Source organism: Pelobates fuscus, chromosome 10 (assembly GCF_036172605.1).
Source record: "Pelobates fuscus isolate aPelFus1 chromosome 10, aPelFus1.pri, whole genome shotgun sequence".
In the NCBI taxonomy this organism is placed as follows: Eukaryota; Metazoa; Chordata; class Amphibia; order Anura; family Pelobatidae; genus Pelobates; species Pelobates fuscus.
The window spans coordinates 96,568,392-96,589,923 of NC_086326.1; the positions used below are offsets into that span (position 1 = coordinate 96,568,392).

Genomic DNA, 21,532 nt, shown 5'->3' on the forward strand with positions numbered 1-21,532 from the left:
CTGTTGAACTTACCTCGTCATGGCATCCGTAGCTTCCACCACAAATGTTGTGGTGCTCATCTTGGACCTCCTTTTGGCTTCATTAGTTAATTACTTCAATTCTAAATGGCCATATTGGGACTCCAAAAGGATTTTTCTCTTTCTTTGTCCATATATTATAAATGCAGGAATAACTCAGAAAATCATACCTCATATGTCCATAACATATATAAAAGAAGAGAGAGGAGGCAGGGAAAAGTTAAGGGAAAGAAATATATGGAAAATATGACAATATATATTTATATAAAAGCATATATTATATCATATATTAGTAGATAAAAAAATGATGAAAGATTATGAACCTATACAATTACTAAAACCACTATCTAAAAAACTAAAATGTGCTGAAAAAAGTATAAATCATATTTATATATTCAAATGTAATTATACATTTCAAAATCAATGTTTAAGTATTCTGGAGAGAAGGTGTCCAATTCGAAGATCCACTTCATTTCTTTTTAACACAATAGTTTCAAATGGTCTCCCCCTCTCCAGGGCTTATCCACTCCATACCTTTTTCGAGTACCAATGTGGCCATTTAGGATTGAGGTTATTAGCTAAGAAAGCCAAAAGGAGGTCTGGCCATGATGAGGTAAGCTCAACAGCCACAAGATGGCTGATTTAGCTTTTCTGACAGAAGCCATAAATGATGCAGTACACCTTCAGGTGTACCAATGTGGCCACTCAGTTAATACGATCGGCCAGGGGAACTGGAAGTAACAGTGGCAACGGAACCAGTTGTTTTGGCGCCCATTTCAACAGTTTAAAAGGGGGGATTTTACAATATCAAGTATCCATCACCTGAGGAAGATGCAGCTTGATTTGAAACGTGCTATTACTGTGGACTTATTTTATGGCACCCAGCAAATTGAAATTTACGGTTTTTATGTTTTTTGATGTGTAATAAATCTTGATACATGATATTACATTTGGTGGATATCACTCTCAAGTGTATATAGTTACATAGGCTGAAAAGAGATATGTGTCCATCAATTTCAGCCTTCTTCACATCTGTTTTGTTTTGCTGTTGATCCCAAAGAAGGCAAAAAAGACTGTTTGGAAAAAAAATATTTCTTGACCCCAAAATAGCAGTCAGATTTATCCTTGGACCAAGAAGCTATTGTTCTACAGTTGAAAAATTATGTAATTGAATATTATGTTTTTGCAAATATGCATCTAGTTGCTGTTTAAACTTCTGTACAGACTCTGATAAAACCACTTCTTCAGGCAAGAATTCCACATCCTTATAGTTCTTACGGTAAAAAAAACTTTCCTTTGCCTTAGACTAAATCTTCTTTCTTCCAGTCTAAACTCATGACCTCGTGTCCTATGTATAGTTCTGTTTGTGAATAGATTTCCAGACAATGGTTTGTATTGGCCCCGGATATATTTGTATAATGTTATCATTTCCACTCTGAGGTGACATTTCTCTTAACTAAAGAGGTTTCAATTTGTTAACCTTTCTTCATAGCTAAAATGTTCCATTCCTTTTATTAATTTTGTAGCCCGCCTCTGCACTTTTTCTAGTGCCATAATGTCCTTCTTTAGAACAGGTGCCCAAAATTGTACGGCATATTCCAGATGTGGTCTTACCAGTGATTTATAAAGAGGCAAAATTATATTCTTATCCCGAGAATGAATGCCCTTTTTTATACATGACAAAACCTTACTATCCTTAGCCACTGCTGAATGACATTGCACATTGTTGCATAGTTTGTTGTCTATAACAATTCCCAAATCCTTCTCGAGTGTTGTTATCCCTAATTCACTATCATTTTGGGTAGAAGTTGCTTCTGCAATATTTACCCCAAAGTGCATAACTTCATTATTCTACATTAAATTGTATCTGCTATTTGAGTCCCCAGTCACCCAGTCTAAATCCTTCTGAAGCAAATTAATATCCTGCTCACATTGTATTACTTTACAGATATCTGCAAACACTGAAACATGACTTTCAATGCTTATTTCTAGATCATTTATAAATATGTTGAATAGAAGCAGTCCCAAAACAGAACCCTGAGGGACACCACTTACCACTTCTGTCCAGCTTGGTAATTTACCCTTAATGACAACTCTCTGTGCTCTATTTTTAAGCCAATAGTCTACCCAAGAACAATAATTTTAATCTAGACCGATTTATTTTATTTTGAACACTAATCTATTGTATGGAACCGTATCAAATGCCTTGGCAAAATCCAAGTAGATCATATCCACTGCAACACCCTGATCTATACTTATACTTACGTCTTCGTAGAATGCGAATGAGTTAGTTTGACATGACCTGTGTTTCATAAAACCATGCTGCTTTTTGCTGATAACCACGCTCTTCTCAATGAATTCCTGAATATTACCACTTGAGAACCTTTCAAATACTTTCTATATATACCTGAGCGAATTTCTAATAAATGTGAGTGTGATACCTATCAGTGCTTTTTCATCTTATTATTTATCCATATTACTTGCTGTATTGCCCTATGAGATTATGTATTTTATCTTTCAGTGACTACCCAGGATTCTCTAAAGGGTATATATGCATTATTTTATATCACTGCAAATCACCTTGTGATACACTGTCACAAAGCTTTTTTTAGTGCGCTGTTCACTCTTCTACCGTGTCTACATTTTAATTGTGAAACTGGGGGTAAAAAGCTGCACATAATCACATTGCATGATGCAATTGCACTTTATACTTGTCGCCAGTAGTTATTACACTGTTTTACATTGTGCTTTATCAAGACCACTTAATATGCTTTTAAGTTTTCAAGAAGACTGTAGAAATGATAAAATATTTAAGAATTTCAGTGATATGTCACTGCTGATCACTCTTCTCCCATATCAAAATATTGTAGGTTCTTGGTTTGATTGCGTTCACTCATGTTTGTTATGGTGCATTTTAACATTAAAGTAAGGAATTGTAAAAAAAAAAAAAAAAAAAAAAAGAAAGAAAGATAATATTGTTCAAGTCAAGTGTAATGATATCATTAGTTTTCTGTTAATGCTTTCTTAAACATTTTGCTTTTACTAAATTTAATCAAGATTCCTTTGTGTACAGTCATTTATTCTTCTACGTTTGTGTTCCTCGTCTCTTAAATCAGTACGGGCCAGGGAAGAGAGAGAGAAAGAAAGAGAAGGAAGAAAAAAGAGAAAGAGGGCCCTTTTCAACAGATTTGACAAATGATTGTGATCTGGCTGCACCAGGCCTCCCTATTTAAAAAAAGTCCAAAATAAATCATAACCACTAAATAATGAGTCCTCAACCTGGGAGGGAGATGCCTCCAATCAGATTTTCAAGATATGGTCTGTGGTTTTGTTTATTGCCATTAATTTCTCCATCCTGAATAATAATTAACATGGTCAAACTAAGCCACCATGTCCTCACTAGGCACATCACATGTATAATGCTTTGCAAACCTGGGAAATAGGCTTGTGGCTATAGTTTTCTGACGTTCCCTGCTGATATTTGCTGCTTAGTAAGGCCACCAAGGATCTGGAGTTAAGTGTACCTGAGGCACTGTGCTAGTCTTGAAAACAGGTGATAGGCTCATGTCCTCATATGAATTGAATGTAGGGATCCTAGTTATATCTCATTTACACTTTAAATGTAGAAATAGAGTCACTCTGAGCGGCAGTAGATTACTTCCAGCATCACGGGAAGCTTACGAGCTTACTTTAAAAATATTGTAAACTCTGCGGAATAAAAAAAATAAGGGTTATTGAAATAAAAAGTTTAGTGGCTTTTTGATAACTTTAACTGTAAAAAAAAAAGAGAAATATTACAATTATAGGTAAATAACTAATTTTGGAAAGTACTAGGCTTTATATCATTTGTGTCTTTTTTTTCAAACAATGAATACTTGTTCACTCAGTTGTCATATTGACCTTCATGCTCTATATTCTGTTGATAATATGAAGGGGGTAAATACATGAAAGGGGAGGAATAATCTTGCAAATGTGCTAAAAATGGATGACTCTTGTAAAATATGCATTTTGGAAGGTGACAGATACATGTGTTAAACCTCTTCCATATCTTACCAGTCCCATTTCAGATAAATGGCTTGAAGATGTTACGAAACTAGTAATATTGTAAACAAAAAAAAAAAAAAAATTATTGAAAATATTACCACTTATTCAGATTCAGCTTTTTCTATGCACTTGGCTGTTTTTTGAGGTCCACATCTTAGTCCGATCAAATTAAATACTCTGCATGCTCATTGTATTAACAGTGTATGTCCACGTGGGGTCTAGTCTGACATGGACATGTGTATAGAATCGCCTAAAGAAAGCATGTTGCATCTGCTGGTTTACAAGCAGAACATAATGTAATTTCCTTCTTCTGGAGAGGTACAAGGTTTCCTTTGCCAGACAGCAAACTACAAGACTTCTTTGAAATATTCTTTTCATGTGTTTTTGTATCTTTAAACGTTTTATGCTTGTTTAGTCTGCTTAGATGAATTTGAGTGTCTTGTGTATTTTTGATTAAAGAGACAGTATAGTCACAAAAACAGCTTTAGCGTAGTAAATCCTTTCTGGTGTATATATTATCCTCTTGCAGTCTCGCTGCTCAATTCTCTTGATTTAGGAGTTAAATCACTTTGTTTATGCAGTCCTAGTCACAACTCCGTGCATGTGACTTACATAGACTTCCTGTAAAGAGTCATCTAATGTTTATACTTCTTTTATTGCAAATTCTGCTTAATTTAGACTTTTTTATATCCTGCTCTGCTAATAGCTTGCTAGAGGGTCTCTTTTATGTGATTAAAGCTCAATTTACAGAGCATGAGATACAAACTTTTAAAGTTACATCTGATTGAAAATGAAACCATGTTGTATCCATGCAGGCTGTGTCTGTCGCAGCCAGGGAAGTGTGGCTAGGACCATGGGTGTAGGAACCCCCAAAAATCTGGGGGGACAGCATTTTTGCTCGCCGGGTATATTCTTATTCAGTAAACTGGGAGTTGTTTATAACGTTAAATTTTAAGTGTGTGTGTGTGTGAGAAAAATCTCACAACAAAAAAATATGCAAAAGGAACAGATCTTTATTTATCAGGACACAGAAATTAACCAAACGTTTGGCATATATTTCAGTTATTCCACTTAAAACTAGTGGTAATAATACTTTAAGTAATGCACTATTGCCTGATTTTAACAAAACAAAAGATCTTGTATAAATACAATTAAATACTATAACTATAAAAATAGAACCAATATGCTCAAAAGATCTTGTATAAATACAATACTATAACTATATAAATAGAACCAAAATGCTCAAAAGATATTGTATAAATACAATTAAATACTATAACTATATAAATAGAACCAAAATGCTCAAAAGATCTTGTATAAATACAATTAAATACTATAACTATATAAATAGAAACAATTTTCTAACTGCAGACAGAGTGAGACCCTCCAAGCACCACAACCGCTGCAGCATACTTCAGCTAACTATGTGCAAGGTAGCTGTTCCTGTAAATGTGTGCCTGCCACTGCCAGCTCACACACTAAAGAACGCAAGTTTTTAAAATCCAAAAACTTTTTTGCGGCGATCACAACACATTGCAAATTCCTTTGCTATGGCTTCAATGTCTAGTTTATCCATCATGTCTCTATGGATGTTGCATATAGCAGCATGGTTCAAATGTTTCTGGGTCATTGTGGACCTCAACCAGGTTTTTAATCTACGCAGTGCACTAAAACTTCTCTCAGCTTCACAGGAAGAAGCAGGAATAGTTATTAGGATTCTGACAATTTTTTCTACTTGAGAGAAAAAGCATCTTTCTCTGGCAGGCATCTTTCGCAAAATATCTACAACCTCAGAGACTGAAGTGTACTTGTAAACACTTGATAAGGTGGTTATCTGGGCAGAGAGAAGATGATATTAAATCTCTGGATACTGGGGAAGAACATCACTAGCTTGTCCTGTTAACAGATAATGTTCCAGTTTTTCATATACAAGTAAGCCCTCTTGGTCAAAGCGCTGCATTAACTGTGTCAATATAATATCCATTATTTGGAAATACTGAGGACAATAGTATTCCTTCACAGTCTTTGCATGAAATTGTTCAGTTGGCCCATGTTGAAGACGTTTAGGAATATTAGGTTGTCTTGGTACAGTAACCTCTTTTAGCTGGTATTTTTCCACTAAATTAATAGTGGTAGCAAGAACTCTTTCAAAGGACGTGTCACATCGTAACTTTTGTATAGCATCATGGGTTAGTTGTACACTTGCTAAAAGTCTTGATATGGTTTGTTCTCTGCCTTGCAAGGCTACATTCAGGCATTCTAAGATCTCCATGATGCTAAGAGAGATTTGAAGACCTAGTAGAGTTTTCCCTTGCCTAAACTGTTGTAGTAGACCACGTGGATTTATATCTCCACTACTTCTGGTATTTGCAATTTCTTCAAGTGTTTCCAAAATCAGCTGGTAATTATCCAGAATTTTTTTCACAGGCTTCACTCTAACAGTCCAGCGTGTTGGGCACAATGGTTTAATATGCAAGACTTTAATAGGCCCTTCAGCTTCACGATGCACAATTTCTGAAAATGTGTTTCTGCATTTCATAGATTGCCCAAAGAGTTTGCCAAGATCTTGCACACACATAAGTGCATCTTCCATTATTGGACATTGATGTGCTGCGGCCTTCATAACTAAATTTGTGCAATGTGCACCGCAATGGACATAAATGGCAAGTGGTTGTTCCTGCTTGATTAATGCCTGGGCACCATGATATTTACCAGCCATATTTGAAGCTCCATCATATGTTTGCCCTCGCAACATTGACATACAAAGCCCATTACGGCATAAAGCATCCTTGACAATCTGTGCGATTGCAGATCCACTTGTTTCATCAACTTGATATAAGCCTATGAAATCCTCATGTGGGTACAAGTCTTCATCAACATAGCGGATACAGAAACTTTCTTGTTCTTGACCAGATATATCTTGTGTGCCATCAACAATAATTGCAAAGGCATTATTCCCAATCTGTTTCCGAATAAGGTGTAATACGGTGTGAGACAATAACTTCAAATTTTTTTTAATGTCGGGACTCATGTATTCTGCTTTGTGTGATATCCAATTTATTTAGATAAGACACATCATCTGCTCATGCAAGCAGAAACTGTTTAGAATTGCCATCATTGTCTTCATGGCCACGAAGAGAGAGACCTTGTTTTGCCAACAGGGCTATTGTTTGTACTATCTTGATGAGACACAGCCATGCATCATTCTGTTGCTGTTGAATTTGTAGTGAAAGCTGAGCATTAATGGGTTGCGAATCTTTATGATGCAATAGTTGCTTCATAGAATATGTATGAGCAGAACAACTCTGATGTTTTTTAAACTTTTCAATAGCTTTTTTCCAATTTTTTAAAGCCTACACACACAAATGCTGGCTCAGTGTTCTTTTCGAGTTGAGTCGGATTCAGGACAGCTGCTTTAGCACAGTAGAAACATAGTACTCCTTCAAGAGTAAAACTATAGTGCAGCCATGGAAAGCTTTGGAACCAGCACTCTTGAAAATGTAGAACACGCTTCTTTGCCTTTTGCGTTACAATGGTCTGAGCTGGAATTGTTTTGTAGTCTGGTTGATTTGGTACCACTGCCGTTCGTAAATGTTTTCTCATCATCAGCTGGAAGAGAAATGCATTTTCCTTTCGTGTAGGTTTTAGATTTACTATGAACATCTTCTACAGTTTTGATTGCAGGACCACAAACATGGTCTTCCTCACCATCACTACTTGAGTCACTCATGAGGCCAACTGCTTCTAAAGACACTGTCTCAGCATATTCCTTTTCTGGCTCAACAAAATGATGCCTGACTGGTGATTCAGTGATCTCTTTTTGTTGACATGCTTCTGAGCTTGATGAGGATGTATTTGCTTTACTAGGCTTTGTAAAAAACTTGCGGATATCCATTCTGACTTTCTTCACTCAAACTGACTTTTAAGCATAAAGCTAAGGTTCTAGAAAAGAGAAAATATAAAGAAGAATGAAAATACTGAATGATAACAAAAGATTTAAGAATAACGGGAACTTTTTAATTTCTCTACAATAATTTGTTTATTATATCTAGCCCATTTTCTGACATAGCATCTTTAACCTAGTGCGTGTTCCAGAATTACTGCTAGTTGCCCCCCCCCCCCCCCCCGGCAGCCGGCATACGTGACTTAGGCAGTCTGGGACTGTTCTAGGCATAAAATACATCTGTCATCTTAGCACACAGCGCACTGGTGACAGATGTAATGACATTCTCCCTTGCAGGTAGCGCTCCCAGTGCTGCCTGCATAGGAAAGCCTAGCTTTCCCCTCCTTCCCACCTCACTTATGCAAATCCGTATCTCAAGCCAATAAATCAAACTATTAAAGCAATCCAGAGAGGGTAATCTGAAGAGCACTATCCAGCAGTAAAAATCAACCCACATAGCATCAGTAAACATCAACCCACATAGCATTAGTAAAAATCAACAAATCAAGCAATGCTATGCTGAAATGTTTGTTGATTTTTACTGATGCTCTGATAGCATATCAGCACCGACATATAGCATTAGTAAAAATTAACCGACATATAGCATTAGTAAAAATAAATCCACATGGCATCAATAAAAATTAACCGGTATAGCATTAGTAAAAATAAACCGACATATAGCATTAATAAAAATAAACCGACATATAGCATCAATAAAAATTAACCGGTTTAGCAGCAGTAAAAATAAACCGACATATAGTATTAGTAAAAATAAACCGGTATAGCAGCAGTAAAAATAAACCGACATATAGCATTAGTAAAAATAAACCCACATGGCACCAGTAAAAATAAACTGGTATAGCAGCAGTAAAAATAAACCCACATGGCAGCAGTAAAAATTAACCGGTATAGCAGCAGTAAAAATAAACCGACATATAGCATTAGTAAAAATAAACCGACATATAGCATTAGTAAAAATAAACCGACATATAGTATTAGTAAAAATAAACCCACATGGCATCAGTAAAAATAAACCGGTATAGCAGCAGTAAAAATAAACTGGTATAGCAGCAGTAAAAATTAACCCACATGGCATCAGTAAAAATTAACCGATATAGCAGCAGTAAAAATAAACCGACATATAGCATTAGTAAAAATAAACCGACATATAGCATTAGTAAAAATAAACCCACATGGCATCAGTAAAAATTAACCGGTATAGCAGCAGTAAAAATAAACTGGTATAGCAGTAGTAAAAATTAATCAGTATAGCAGCAGTAAAAATAAACCGACATATAGTATTAGTAAAAATAAACCCACATGGCATTAGTAAAAATAAACCGGTATAGCAGCAGTAAAAAAAAAACTGGTATAGCAGCAGTAAAAATAAACCCACATGGCATCAGTAAAAATTAACCGGTATAGCAGCAGTAAAAATAAAGTGGTATAGCATTACTAAGAAAACAAAGTATGGGCTAAACTGCATTGTGTTTTACAGTCACAGGGGAGAAAAATGCTATATAATGTTTTTTTTTATATTTCATGTCATTAATATTTATGGATTTTGTGACTTAATGACATGATCATCACTGTGTTAGAATAGGGGCCACTAGTCTTGAGAAGCAACAGGAATTACCATGCTACATAAAACAGTATATTATTGCTAATGCTACATAAAACAGTATATTATTGCTAATATTTACACATTATTAATTAACACAATTATTGCTAATATTTACACATTATTTAATTAACACAATTATTGCTAATATTTACACATTATTAATGAGCACAATTATTGCTAATATTTACAAATTATTTAACACAATTATTGCTAATATTTACACATTATTTAATTAACACAATTATTGCTAATATTTACACACTATTTAATACAATTATTGCTAATATTTACACATTATTAATTAACACAAGTATTGCTAATATTTACACATTATTAATTAACACAATTATTGCTAATATTTACACATTATTTAATTAACACAATTATTGCTAATATTTACACATTATTAATGAACACAATTATTGCTAATATTTACACATGATTTAACACAATTATTGCTAATATTTACACATTATTTAATTAACACAATTATTGCTAATATTTACACATTATTAATTAACACAATTATTGCTAATATTTACACATTATTTAACACAATTATTGCTAATATTTACATATTATTTAATTAACACAATTATTGCTAATATTTACACATTATTTAATTAACACAGCAACATTATAAACATTACTTACCCAGGCTGTGTCTCTGTGGTCCCAGCAGTGCACACACCAGCCAGCAGCTTTGCTTGAAGGTTCCTCCCTGACAGGCTGCCACTGGAGTCCAGACATGTGCGTCCTCCTGCAGTTTGCAGCACATTCCGCCCGTGCCACACTGAAACCGGAAGGAGACCCCGGAGTGCCGATCACGTGTCCGTGTAACTAACAGCTACACTGGTGCATTCGGAAGCCGAATTCAAATGCACCGAAATGTTACCAGCGTGTCAGCACTCCGTCTCCTAGTGCACTCCTCGGACTCCTCCTAGTCCTAACCTGGGGGGGATTTCACCATACCTGTGCCCCCCCGCATTATTTCCTGGGGGCGATCCGTCCCCCCTGCTTCCTACGCCCATGGCTAGGACTGCATAAACAGAAACAAAAGTTATTTAACTCCTAAATGGCAAAGAATCGAGTAGTAAAACTGCAGGGGCATGATCTACACTAAAACTGCTTTGTTAAAGGAACACTATAGTCACCTAAATTACTTTAGCTAAATAAAGCAGTTTTAGTGTATAGATCATTCCCCTGCAATTTTACTGCCCAATTCACTGTCAATTAGGAGTTAAATCACTTTGTTTCTGTTTATGCAGCCCTAGCCACACCTCCCCTGGCTATGATTGACAGAGCCTGAATGGAAAAAAAACTGGTTTCACTTTCAAACAGATGTAATTTACCTTAAATAATTGTATCTCAATCTCTAAATTGAACTTTAATCACATACAGGAGGCTCTTGCAGGGTCTAGCAAGCTATTAACATAGCAGGTGATAAAAAAATCTTAATTAAACAGAACTTGAAATAAAGAAAGCCTAAATAGGGCTCTCTTTACAGGAAGTGTTTATGGAAGGCTGTGCAAGTCACATGCAGGGAGGTGTGACTAGGGTTCACAAACAAAGGGATTTAACTCCTAAATGGCAGAGGATTGAGCAGTGAGGCTGCAGGGGCATGTTCTATACACCAAAACTGCTTCATTAAGCTAAAGTTGTTCAGGTGACTATAGTGTCCCTTTAAGCTTCATTACTATAGTGTCCCTTTAATGTTTTACTGATTTGGAAATCTTACATTTAAAGTTTTAACTCCGTTAGAGCCATCTATGTTGGGGCAATCACCAAGGAAATACATGATATCATTAGGAACATTGTAATTGTTTCCATGGTGTCAGTTGCTCGTTTCTATTAGCAATTTTGAAATCCTGAAATGTAACCTCTACAGTTGAATATCTTACATTACATTCAGGTTGTTGTGCTTTTTAAGGAAAGCAGGAGTGATGAAAAATTTTAATTGAATGACAGATTGTAGTACAGATAATTAAAATCATGTGATTTCACACTACTAGAATGGTTTAATGAGTGATCAAAAGTGAAGCTAGATACTTATTTAATGATGCCACATATAGCTTCCTTTTAACCTTTCTTGCAATAAATTAAAGCCTAACTATATTGTTGTGTTATCCTTGTGCTTTAAAACCATTGCTTGTATTGGATCTTTTGTGTAGAAGCGTCCTGTCTTATTCTGATCAATGTTTGATCCCTCTTGTTTTGCAGGCTTGAGGTTTCTTCGAGCTTTGCGGCTTATCCAGTTTTCAGAAATCCTGCAATTTTTAAACATTTTAAAAACAAGGTAAGAAATTAAGCTGCATTCATGTCCAATGCTCAATGTTCTCTTTTTTCACAGGTGTATTTGTCTAGGGCACCATCAATATCGGAAACTATAGCATCCACTGAGCAAGCCTGAAACAATCTAGCCAGTCTATCCAGTTATTCTAATTAATACTTGAAAAAGAACTCATACTTGATTATGACAATGTCTTACAGAAACAACGTTAGAGCTCAAGCACATGCAAAGTGAATAGAATGCTGGCTATACTATTAACGAGAGCAGCCAACTGAAGAGGCAATTTTTTAAATGCTCTCATTCCATTGGCTGCTCATAGTGTTCTAAATTAAACTGCTGAATTCCCGTGTGAGAACCCCACAGTTTGGTACATGCCAAGTAGATAAGCATACGTAAAATAGACATATGCCACCCCCATTACATGTATTTGGCTAAATACCACTGGGGGTGAAATGGTGTGAACCTCCTTTACGAAATGATGTGAATTGTTCTAACAGATGGCAGTGGGTGGGCTGTGAGGCATTAGGATTACAATGAAATCTCATTCATGAAATCGGTGTCTGGCCATTCATAACACAGAGAGAATACAGCAAGAAGCTTAACCCCTCCACTGACACGGCCCGATTAGAAAGGCTTCAGCTGTATTAAGCATTTATCCTAACTTACTAAAATACAGATTAATACTCAGCTGGAGCAAGCTGATAGGAAAACAAGGTGATAGCAGAGCATGCAGGATCAATGATTTTCACTTGTTTTACCATTTCCCATTCACGTGTGTGTTGTCAATTAGCATGATACATTGGGGAAGAGTTTGAAAAGTGTATTACTTGCAAAAATGTTAAGCATTGGCATCTACAAGAGTGCCTTGGGGGGAAACATCAGTGTGTGTTATACATAATGATTATTATCATAGTTAACAGAGGATGGTGTTCTTTCCTTGATATAACATTGGCAGGACCAGTGGAAGGATTTTTGACGCCCCAGTACTTTTTCCAGTTTAACCAGCAACCCACTCTCTCCATACACAAGTTTTAATCAGAATTTCTGTTGTGTTTCTAGTTAATGAAATCAGTATTACATTTGCTAAAATAGCAAATTGTGTGTTGTTTTCAACCCACGTAACGTGGAGGATATGGTTTTATGGCACATCATCCCAGCACTGCTCCTTGTGAGGAAACTATATAGGTTTCCTATCTCTATCCTTAACTAGTAATTAACCCCTTAAGGACCAAACTTCTGGAAAACAATGGAATTATGACATGTCACACATGTCTATGTCCTTAAGGGGTTAAACGAACTAAAAAAGCACCCGCTTCGCTGATTGACTGCTCTGTGAGTCTATGCTTGGGTATACCCAGGGCGTAGATCAGTATCACCTGGTGGCTGTGTCTCCCTTGTTGTTACTCAATATGTTCCCACTTAGTGGTTGACCTGTGTGGCTCAGTCCACATGAGGAGCAGTACAGCCAGGGCTCTGCGCACATCCCCCTCATCAAAAAACACTGATCCCATGTTCACAGTCAGTCCATGGATTTTTGCTTTTTCCTGCCAACTAAAATAAGGCCTTTTTAAAAATGGCCAGGTGAGTATAAGATACAAACAGAGAAAAGTACACACACTAAAAATATATAGGGTAAAAAAACGTATAACTGGAAGTGATCCCAGGTGTACCTCATAAACACCTAAAAAATATACAACCAATCATAAAGTGGAAAACACCCAGATTACGTTAAAATATATGTAAAACAAATTAAACAACCTGAAATCAGGTAAAGTATCCGTGGATATGATCTGTATAAAAGATTCAAAAAGCTGACATAGCGTAATACAGTATTAAATGGAGTGTGTAATAGATGTGGTAATGAATACACTCACAAACAAACGTGAAATCAGGCTTTTGATCCTCTCAGGGGTAATGTGATGTATGATGAATATGAGCTTGAATTATCATCCGATGGAATATAAGTAAAAAAAGGAAATCAGATATAGTGAAGTTTGTTATAAAAATACAAAATCACATTTATTGGTCGCACTTACACATAAGAGTATTAAGAAGAGCGTGTCTCCATATAACATGGAACTCCTATACAGCGTGGTCAGAAATCCAGAAGGAAATCCAGGAGCAGATATATGAAAGCAGCCAAATACAAATAAATAATAAAATATGAAATAAAAAACATAACTCAAAAGTCCATAAGGAGAAAATCCAACGCGTTTCGTCCAGTAAAATATGGGACTTCCGCAGGGTAATCCAACGCGTTTCGTCCAGTAAAATATGGGACTTCCTCAGGGATATCCCTGAGGAAGTCCCATATTTTACTGGACGAAACGCGTTGGATTTTCTCCTTATGGACTTTTGATTTATGCTTTTTATTTCATATTTTATTATTTATTTGTATTTGGCTGTTTTCATATATCTGAGATTCATTTTTATAGACCTATTATATCTATAACATACAATTTCCTCAAGTTGTACTTACTGTTGCAAAGGTAAAAGCTTTAAAATGTGTTTTCCTGACCTTTTAGTTTAATAGCTGCCACAAAATCCAAAATTGCTACACAAAAGTAATTCTTTCTAAAAAGATGACTTCCAGTGGTATTTACCTGTAGTCTCGTAACACATTCCTATATTCATTTTAGCAGAAGTGTCAGATAACATTTCTGGTAACATACACTCAAAGCATTCCATTTATATATTGACATTTGTGGCATTTTGTATTTTAATGCAGTAAAAACCCCTAATCTGTGTTTGGCTTGGTCTCCTGATTACTGAAATAGAACCTTTGACCGTTTACTAATGTGAAATTCTAGGGCCCCCATGTATGACCATTTTAGTTCGAACACTCGGGTTTTGGATGCTTAGTGGTGGAGAAGGCCACAGTTTGAAATTGATATAGCACATACGATTTTTAGAGAGGATAAAGGGATGAGGCTTTTTTTCTTACAATCTTTGCAACATTAGGAGGGCTCACTGTGAACATCACTTCGATTTGGATGCCTTCATTGCTTTTTAAAGGGGTCACATATTTTATTTTTAACTTTTGGAGATTAAAGGTTAGTAGATAGAATGGGGACAGTGACTAAATTTATCTCCAGGCCACCCTTTTCCTACAGATGGGGTGAGTGAGGGGTGACATGGAGTCACCATTGGTCACTCAACAAAACTGTTTAACAAGGGGAGTAAAACTTTTTTTTAAGAAGTGGGGACCTTTGGATGAGGGGGTTGGGTCTGCAGTCACCCCAGCAATTTATTTCACAGTTACTGCAAGTGATGAAAGGTTAATTGGTTAATCCTTTTTAGGAGGATGGAGGTTTAGTAAATTACAGCATTGTCTAAACTTAACTCCAAGATGTGGAGCTCAGCTGATCATTGTATAGCTACACGGTCAATGTATTTATTGGCGTTTTATTACTCTCTTTGAGAGTAACTGAATGACAGAATATGGTCAAAACTATCCATTTTTGTGATCAAGCTTTTCATTGTGTCCAACAAATTCAGCAAATTTAGTGCCTTTAAACCAAAACAATGGCATGCTATTATGTTTGCTCAAATGCAAATCACTCAAACGTATTCACTTATTATGCGGAATTTAAGAGAGAATCTTCGATTTAAGACCGAAAGAGCCACGTTACAGAGTTTTGGTTCTTTTGGCGTAAGATGTTGAAATCCAATGTCAATTCCTGACACTTCTGTGTTTAGTAAATAACCCTGCCGTTTTTTCAAGCCCTGCTTTCAAAGGATTGGAGTTGACTCATCCTTTTTTAAATGCATTATAAAGATTATGTATGAAAATATATACAAAAACAATAAACACATTGCCATTAGTGGTATGTAGTAAGAAGAAGCAATTTGTGGTATGATAAAAAAAAATAGCACGTCTTGGAGGTAAATGCCATTTTCCTCAGCACAACTGATAAGAGAAAACAATTTATTTATTTATCTGTAGAATGCCATCAACTTTAAACCCCCACCTTCTGTGTCCTCTAGAATAGGCTATCACTGGATATTCCTGTTTCCTCGGCTGCTCTCTGACATTCAAAGGGTGTTTGCAGCAGTGTGCGTGCTTAGTGTGAGACCATGAATCCGGATTTTCCCCAGATGTTGCCAGCAGCTCAGAGCAAATTTTTTTTTATACTAATCTGGTCTAAATATAGAACACGCAAATTAAATAAATAACAATCGGAACTTGAAGGTTTCTGGTGGCTTAGAGCAATGGTTATAATAAAATTGAGTGTGTCTGTAGAATGGTATGGCATAGAATGTCTCGTAATATGCCTGTTACAAAGTAGCATCTTCATTAATGTCTTCACTACTCTGTTCACTAGAGTGATGTCCACCAGTGCGTAGAACCAATCAATACTTTTTATGAAACATTTGAATTTTATGGTGCCCTTACCCTGGGAGCTGTATATTTATACGTCAGCACGATATTGGTGTCAGTTGACAGTTTTAAAAACATTCCTGTTAAAAATTAACTGCTTTAGAATCTGCTGCCTGAAATAGTGGTTTGTTCAACATATATTTAACTTGCAAGCCAGACTTTTTGTTTAATATATCTTGTTCCACTACTGAAATAAATGTATATTTTAATCATTTTTTTTGTTTTTTGGTTTTTTTTGTTTGCAATTTCACATGCTATATGAATAGTCTTTTGTATATCTAATTATGTATCCTTTTTTTAATAGATGTACAGCACAGAGAGCAAATAAAGTTGAGAAACATTAGAGCAATAGTAGACATTTCTCAATGGCACACAAGATATCAGTACCTAATTTTTAGAGCATAAAGAGATAAAAGGCATAAACAAACCAAGAAAAAAAAAAAAGTGAAAAGCCTCTACTGATGCACATAAGAGAGACTGTAAAGAAGGTACTGAATAGAATCCTAAGTAGAATATAGTGATCTATACAAGCGCAAAATAGTCGCCAAATAAATAAAACAAGTGTCCTGAAACCCAACATATGGCTAGGGAAAATACTCTAGGCCACCTTAGCGCACACACACACTAGGAGAAAATTTCTGTGAAGTTAAAAGTCATGGTGTGCACACACCTTACAACCAATAGACACCAGCACAATATGTCGACCAGATCAAATGGCATGCCTTGAAAGCAGGTTATTGGAGTAGAGGGCAGTGTTGGGTGGGATGCCTCTGGTAGGCCGGCAGATGAGAAAAGTGAGATAAAGTTGCCATCCATAAACGGCTGCTAGTGGTGCCCAGGTCAGGTTGCTTTCAGCAGACCATGTCCTTGGTTGACACATCTGTAAATCAGGATCAGGATAGCCAACTAGTCCTCAGAGTTAGGCTGCTGGAACACTTCGAGAACACAAGGCTGGTGAGTGCTCAAAAGCTTAGAAGAAGCCTAGAAGTACTCACAATCAGCTTGTTCTTGATTAAACTGAAAATCCTCAGTATAAAGCAGATAACACCTTCAAAATATCATAAATAGTTGCAGAACACACACTATCAGTTTATGCCTATAATGTCTGACAAACCACTTCGATATATAATTTATATCGAATTATACATGCTACTTTCATTAGACCTGCAGTTGCCAAGAGAATGGAACTGCTCTCAATATCACCTGTGTTTATGTTTTTGGAGCAGTTTTTGCTTTTGTGTTCTCATTGTTGGTCAAATATCATGAAGCTGTACACTTTGGCTCCACCTGCTGTGCTTTTTTGCTTATAGCGTCTTACCATGTCCCTTCACTGTTTATTGAGAGCCACAGATTACCAGAGCTTTTTCTGTTTTGAAGAGATAATATTTCGAGCTCTGTTAACAGGGAAACTGTACCATTTTAATATGTGAAACCTACTTTATAGAGCAATAGGAAAATTGGAGTTTGCTTAAGGTTTTAAAAACACATCATCTACCATTTTTGGAAAATGTATTAACTCTTTGAGTGCCTAATTTGAGTCATGCATTAAAGAGAGAACCTTAAAATCACAACTTATAGGAAGTCCTTACAAAGTATGCAAAGATTTCAAGGTACAAATTTCACTGCAGTGAAAAGGTTGTAGACGGATAAAACAAATAACCTTTTTTTGCTTCATCCTGTAGGCAACTATTAATGTTCGAATTGTCCATGACACGTCAGCCACATTGCACAGATACATTCTACAAGCCACCTAATACAGTTTGTCCTATTCTCTTCTTGCAGTAATTCCATAAAGCTTGTGAATCTCTGCTCCATATTCATCAGTACCTGGTTGACAGCTGCTGGCTTCATTCATTTGGTGAGTTGTTTGAGAACAGTTTTATGTCTATGTGATCACTTACCACAAGTTGTAGTGCTGATCTAGTATGACTATTACCATTTCATCTTCTGTAAGAATGCAAGCAGAAAACTCAGACCTTAACTCAGCCACTCTGCAAGGTGTGAGAAGTCACACAAAAGTGGCCTGGACGTCTGGCTTCAGTACAAACCAACTTTCTCACTTGCCATATGTCCTGATTTCCTCCTAGATAAAGTGTCCTTTGATATGAATAGTCATCAGCCCTCAAGAAAACCCCCTGTGCTCCAGTATCCTATCCAAAAGAGACACTAACACTTACCCACAGATTAATAACCAATCCTCATTTCTATTACATTCAGAATGGGACAAGCACAATCTTCCACTGAAGCCCAAACATGATTTGCGAAAAAGGGGAAAAAACATACGAATGAGTAGTAGTTCTGCCACACAGCTCCCCCTTAACCACAAGCCGGGCAACACAGTCTGATCCCAACGGATTGACTTGGGAATTTCGGGGGGAGTACTCACAGATCACTTTTCCAGATCTGTCTGTCGTGATAACCCGCCGGCATTCCCATTTTGCTTACTGGGTCTATAATGAATGGAAAAGTTCTATGGTTGTAGGGCCTGGCTCCACCGCAGTAACCTGGCATTGTCTTTTACATGGCCCATAGTCCTTGGGCAGGAGGCTGGCTAGCAGGCTCCTCCAGGAGCTCGTGGCAAACAATGAATAATTTTAAGAATAAATCAAAATGCATCATTGTGCTTTATATATGTGCATTTCTAGTAAGCAGCACCTTATGTGCTGGATGTTAAAAATGAAAAGAGTAAGATTAATAGATTATGAATTAAATCAGATCATATTGAACATTTCATGTTAAACTCTCCCACCTAATGACTTTGCTGTCCAACTCAAGCTTGCATGTCATGACTTGTTGGTACAATCATAATCGTCAATAACTTGAACAAGTTTGTACAAAAACTAGTAAATATTGTGGGTCGTCCTTGTCTAACAAGGGAACATTTTTTTCGAGACCGTTATAAATTAGCGGATAATTTGGCTGTTTTGGTTAAACATTTTGTCTTCCATTCAGGTGGAGAACTCAGGAGACCCTTGGGATGATTTCCGAAACTCCCAAGCTCTAACATATTGGGAATGTGTATACCTGCTCATGGTGACCATGTCCACTGTGGGATACGGAGATGTTTATGCAAAAACCACTCTTGGGCGTCTCTTCATGGTCTTCTTCATCCTTGGCGGTTTGGTAAAAACATTTATAATATTTAATATCTTGGTTTACACTAAAAGCTGCAGAGCATTTCAAGACCAGCCTCCAGTCTAATGTATAGCATTCCACAGTGGTTGAAGTATGGTGACTAAGGATAATTGTGTTTTGCACGATGGCACATTAAACAAACAAAAGAAAATGTAGGGCCTATCTGCTTTTCCATAATATAAGGGTGGAATTCCTAATTAAGAAATCAATCAATGCTAAACTATAGAAAATTCATGACTGTAACATTGAAATGTAGCTCCCATCATTCTTTTAACCCCTTAAGGACACATGACATGTGTGACATGTCATGATTCCCTTTTATTCCAGAAGTTTGCTCCTTAAGGGGTTAAGTAGACATGCAAGATATAGTAACGCCGTTTGTCCTTTTTAGTAAACATTATATCTTCACTGGAAAAAAGAAAAAGGGTGATTTGGAAGGGGAGAACCGATATGTAGAGGAGGCTGGAAAAAGGGCATGAACCCCCAATAATGGAATAAATAATATAACAATGCAAAATGATCCAGCCTGATTATATCTAAAATTTAACTTTTGAGTGTTAAAATGTATATCGAACAACTTGTAAACAATTAGATTAACATCCAAAATTATATTATACAAACATAATGACCTTTAGAGTCAAGTTTTCAGAACAGCCAAATAGGCTGCCTAAATCCTCTTAACCATAAATAGAATTTGTAAAGATTGCATTAATCTCCAAATATAGCAGAGTTGTATAGAGATAGGTATATGAGGAAATATACTGATACAGGCAGGGGGAAGGAGTCATAATGTACCTCAATGATAAACAAAAAATAGAATAAAAATGAAATTCAAATAAAAAGAAATAAATCAAAATAAAGTGAACAATGACAGATAAATAATAGATTGTAAATAAATATAATGATAATGAGGGCTACAAACCTGTGCTAAATCCCCCCCAAACCCTCCCCCCTCCTTATGGTAACTAAACTCTAATATGGCTAACCAGCCAAATGAAAAATACAACAAGTAATAATAGAAACGAAAACAATAATTAAATACTATTTACGGGGTAAATGAGTGAATATTAAAAGAAAAATGTCTGTGTATGACCGTAATATACCATTGTATTATCATAATTAAAAAAATGGTGTATCAAACTTGAATGTCGGTACTAATAAAACCCCTTCCAAAGGTTTGAAAGGGGTTGCATACTTTTTTTTAGAAAAATCTGCATTCTCTGAGAAAGAACAAAGGTTTATTCTGACATTATTGGAATTCATTTTGACTCATAGTTTTTCACCTATAATGGAAAATACTATCTACAAGTGAGGGGTACTATGGAGTCGGCCTGTGCACCTAATTATGCCAACTTATTTCTGGGATGGTGGGAGGAGACATTGGTGATGACATCCATCCACGCCGTTACACATCTCAAGTTTTAAGTTGGCATAGATATATATATTATATTCTAATCTTTTGGACCGGCCCCATAGACCTCTTTGAAGAGTTTGTGACAGTCTTGAACGATAACTGTATTGAAATGCGTTTAACACATGTCATAGATGAGTTTGAACTTGAGTTTTTGGACCTTAAGTGATTATATCCTAATTCAAAAAACCCACTGCATCCAATAGCCTGCTACATTGGGACAGTTATCATCCCCAAAATTTTAAGAAAGACATTCCGTATGGTAAATACCTGAGAGCCACAAGGAATTGTGCTACAGATGATGACTTTGAAAAAGAGGCTACAGTTTTAAGATCAAAGTTCAGTGAATTAGGTTATCCCAACCGAGTCCTCAAAAGGGCATATCTTTGTGTACAAATGATAAATAGATCTGAAAGTTTACATTAACCTTCTAAATCATCTATAACTGACAGTTATAGACTATAACATCAGATTTATTGGCACTTTTGATCGAGATTGGAATCCAGTAAAATACATTTTTAAAAGAAACTGGCCAATTTTCCAGAGTGATGATACTCTCAATAAAGCCATCTTGCCCTTTCCTTCGATGACCTTTAAAAAAATCCCAAAATCCTAAAGATCTTCTGGTTCACCTCCATCTGGAACCTACGAGGTCACCATCCACTTGGTTGTCAAACACACAGGGA

At 36.2% G+C, this 21,532-nt stretch overlaps 1 protein-coding gene across 8 annotated transcripts in view; it reads left to right on the plus strand.

The window, feature by feature from the left end:
- KCNMA1 (potassium calcium-activated channel subfamily M alpha 1) overlaps window positions 1-21,532 on the plus strand; it is a 536,805-nt gene that overhangs the window by 328,138 nt on the left and 187,135 nt on the right. For all 8 annotated transcript variants that reach the window (XM_063434220.1, XM_063434221.1, XM_063434223.1 and 5 more), the window contains exons 6-8: window positions 11,850-11,925; window positions 18,083-18,158; window positions 19,253-19,423. In XM_063434220.1, the coding sequence (XP_063290290.1) occupies window positions 11,850-11,925; window positions 18,083-18,158; window positions 19,253-19,423 (323 nt within the window). The remainder of the gene's footprint in view (window positions 1-11,849; window positions 11,926-18,082; window positions 18,159-19,252; window positions 19,424-21,532) is intronic.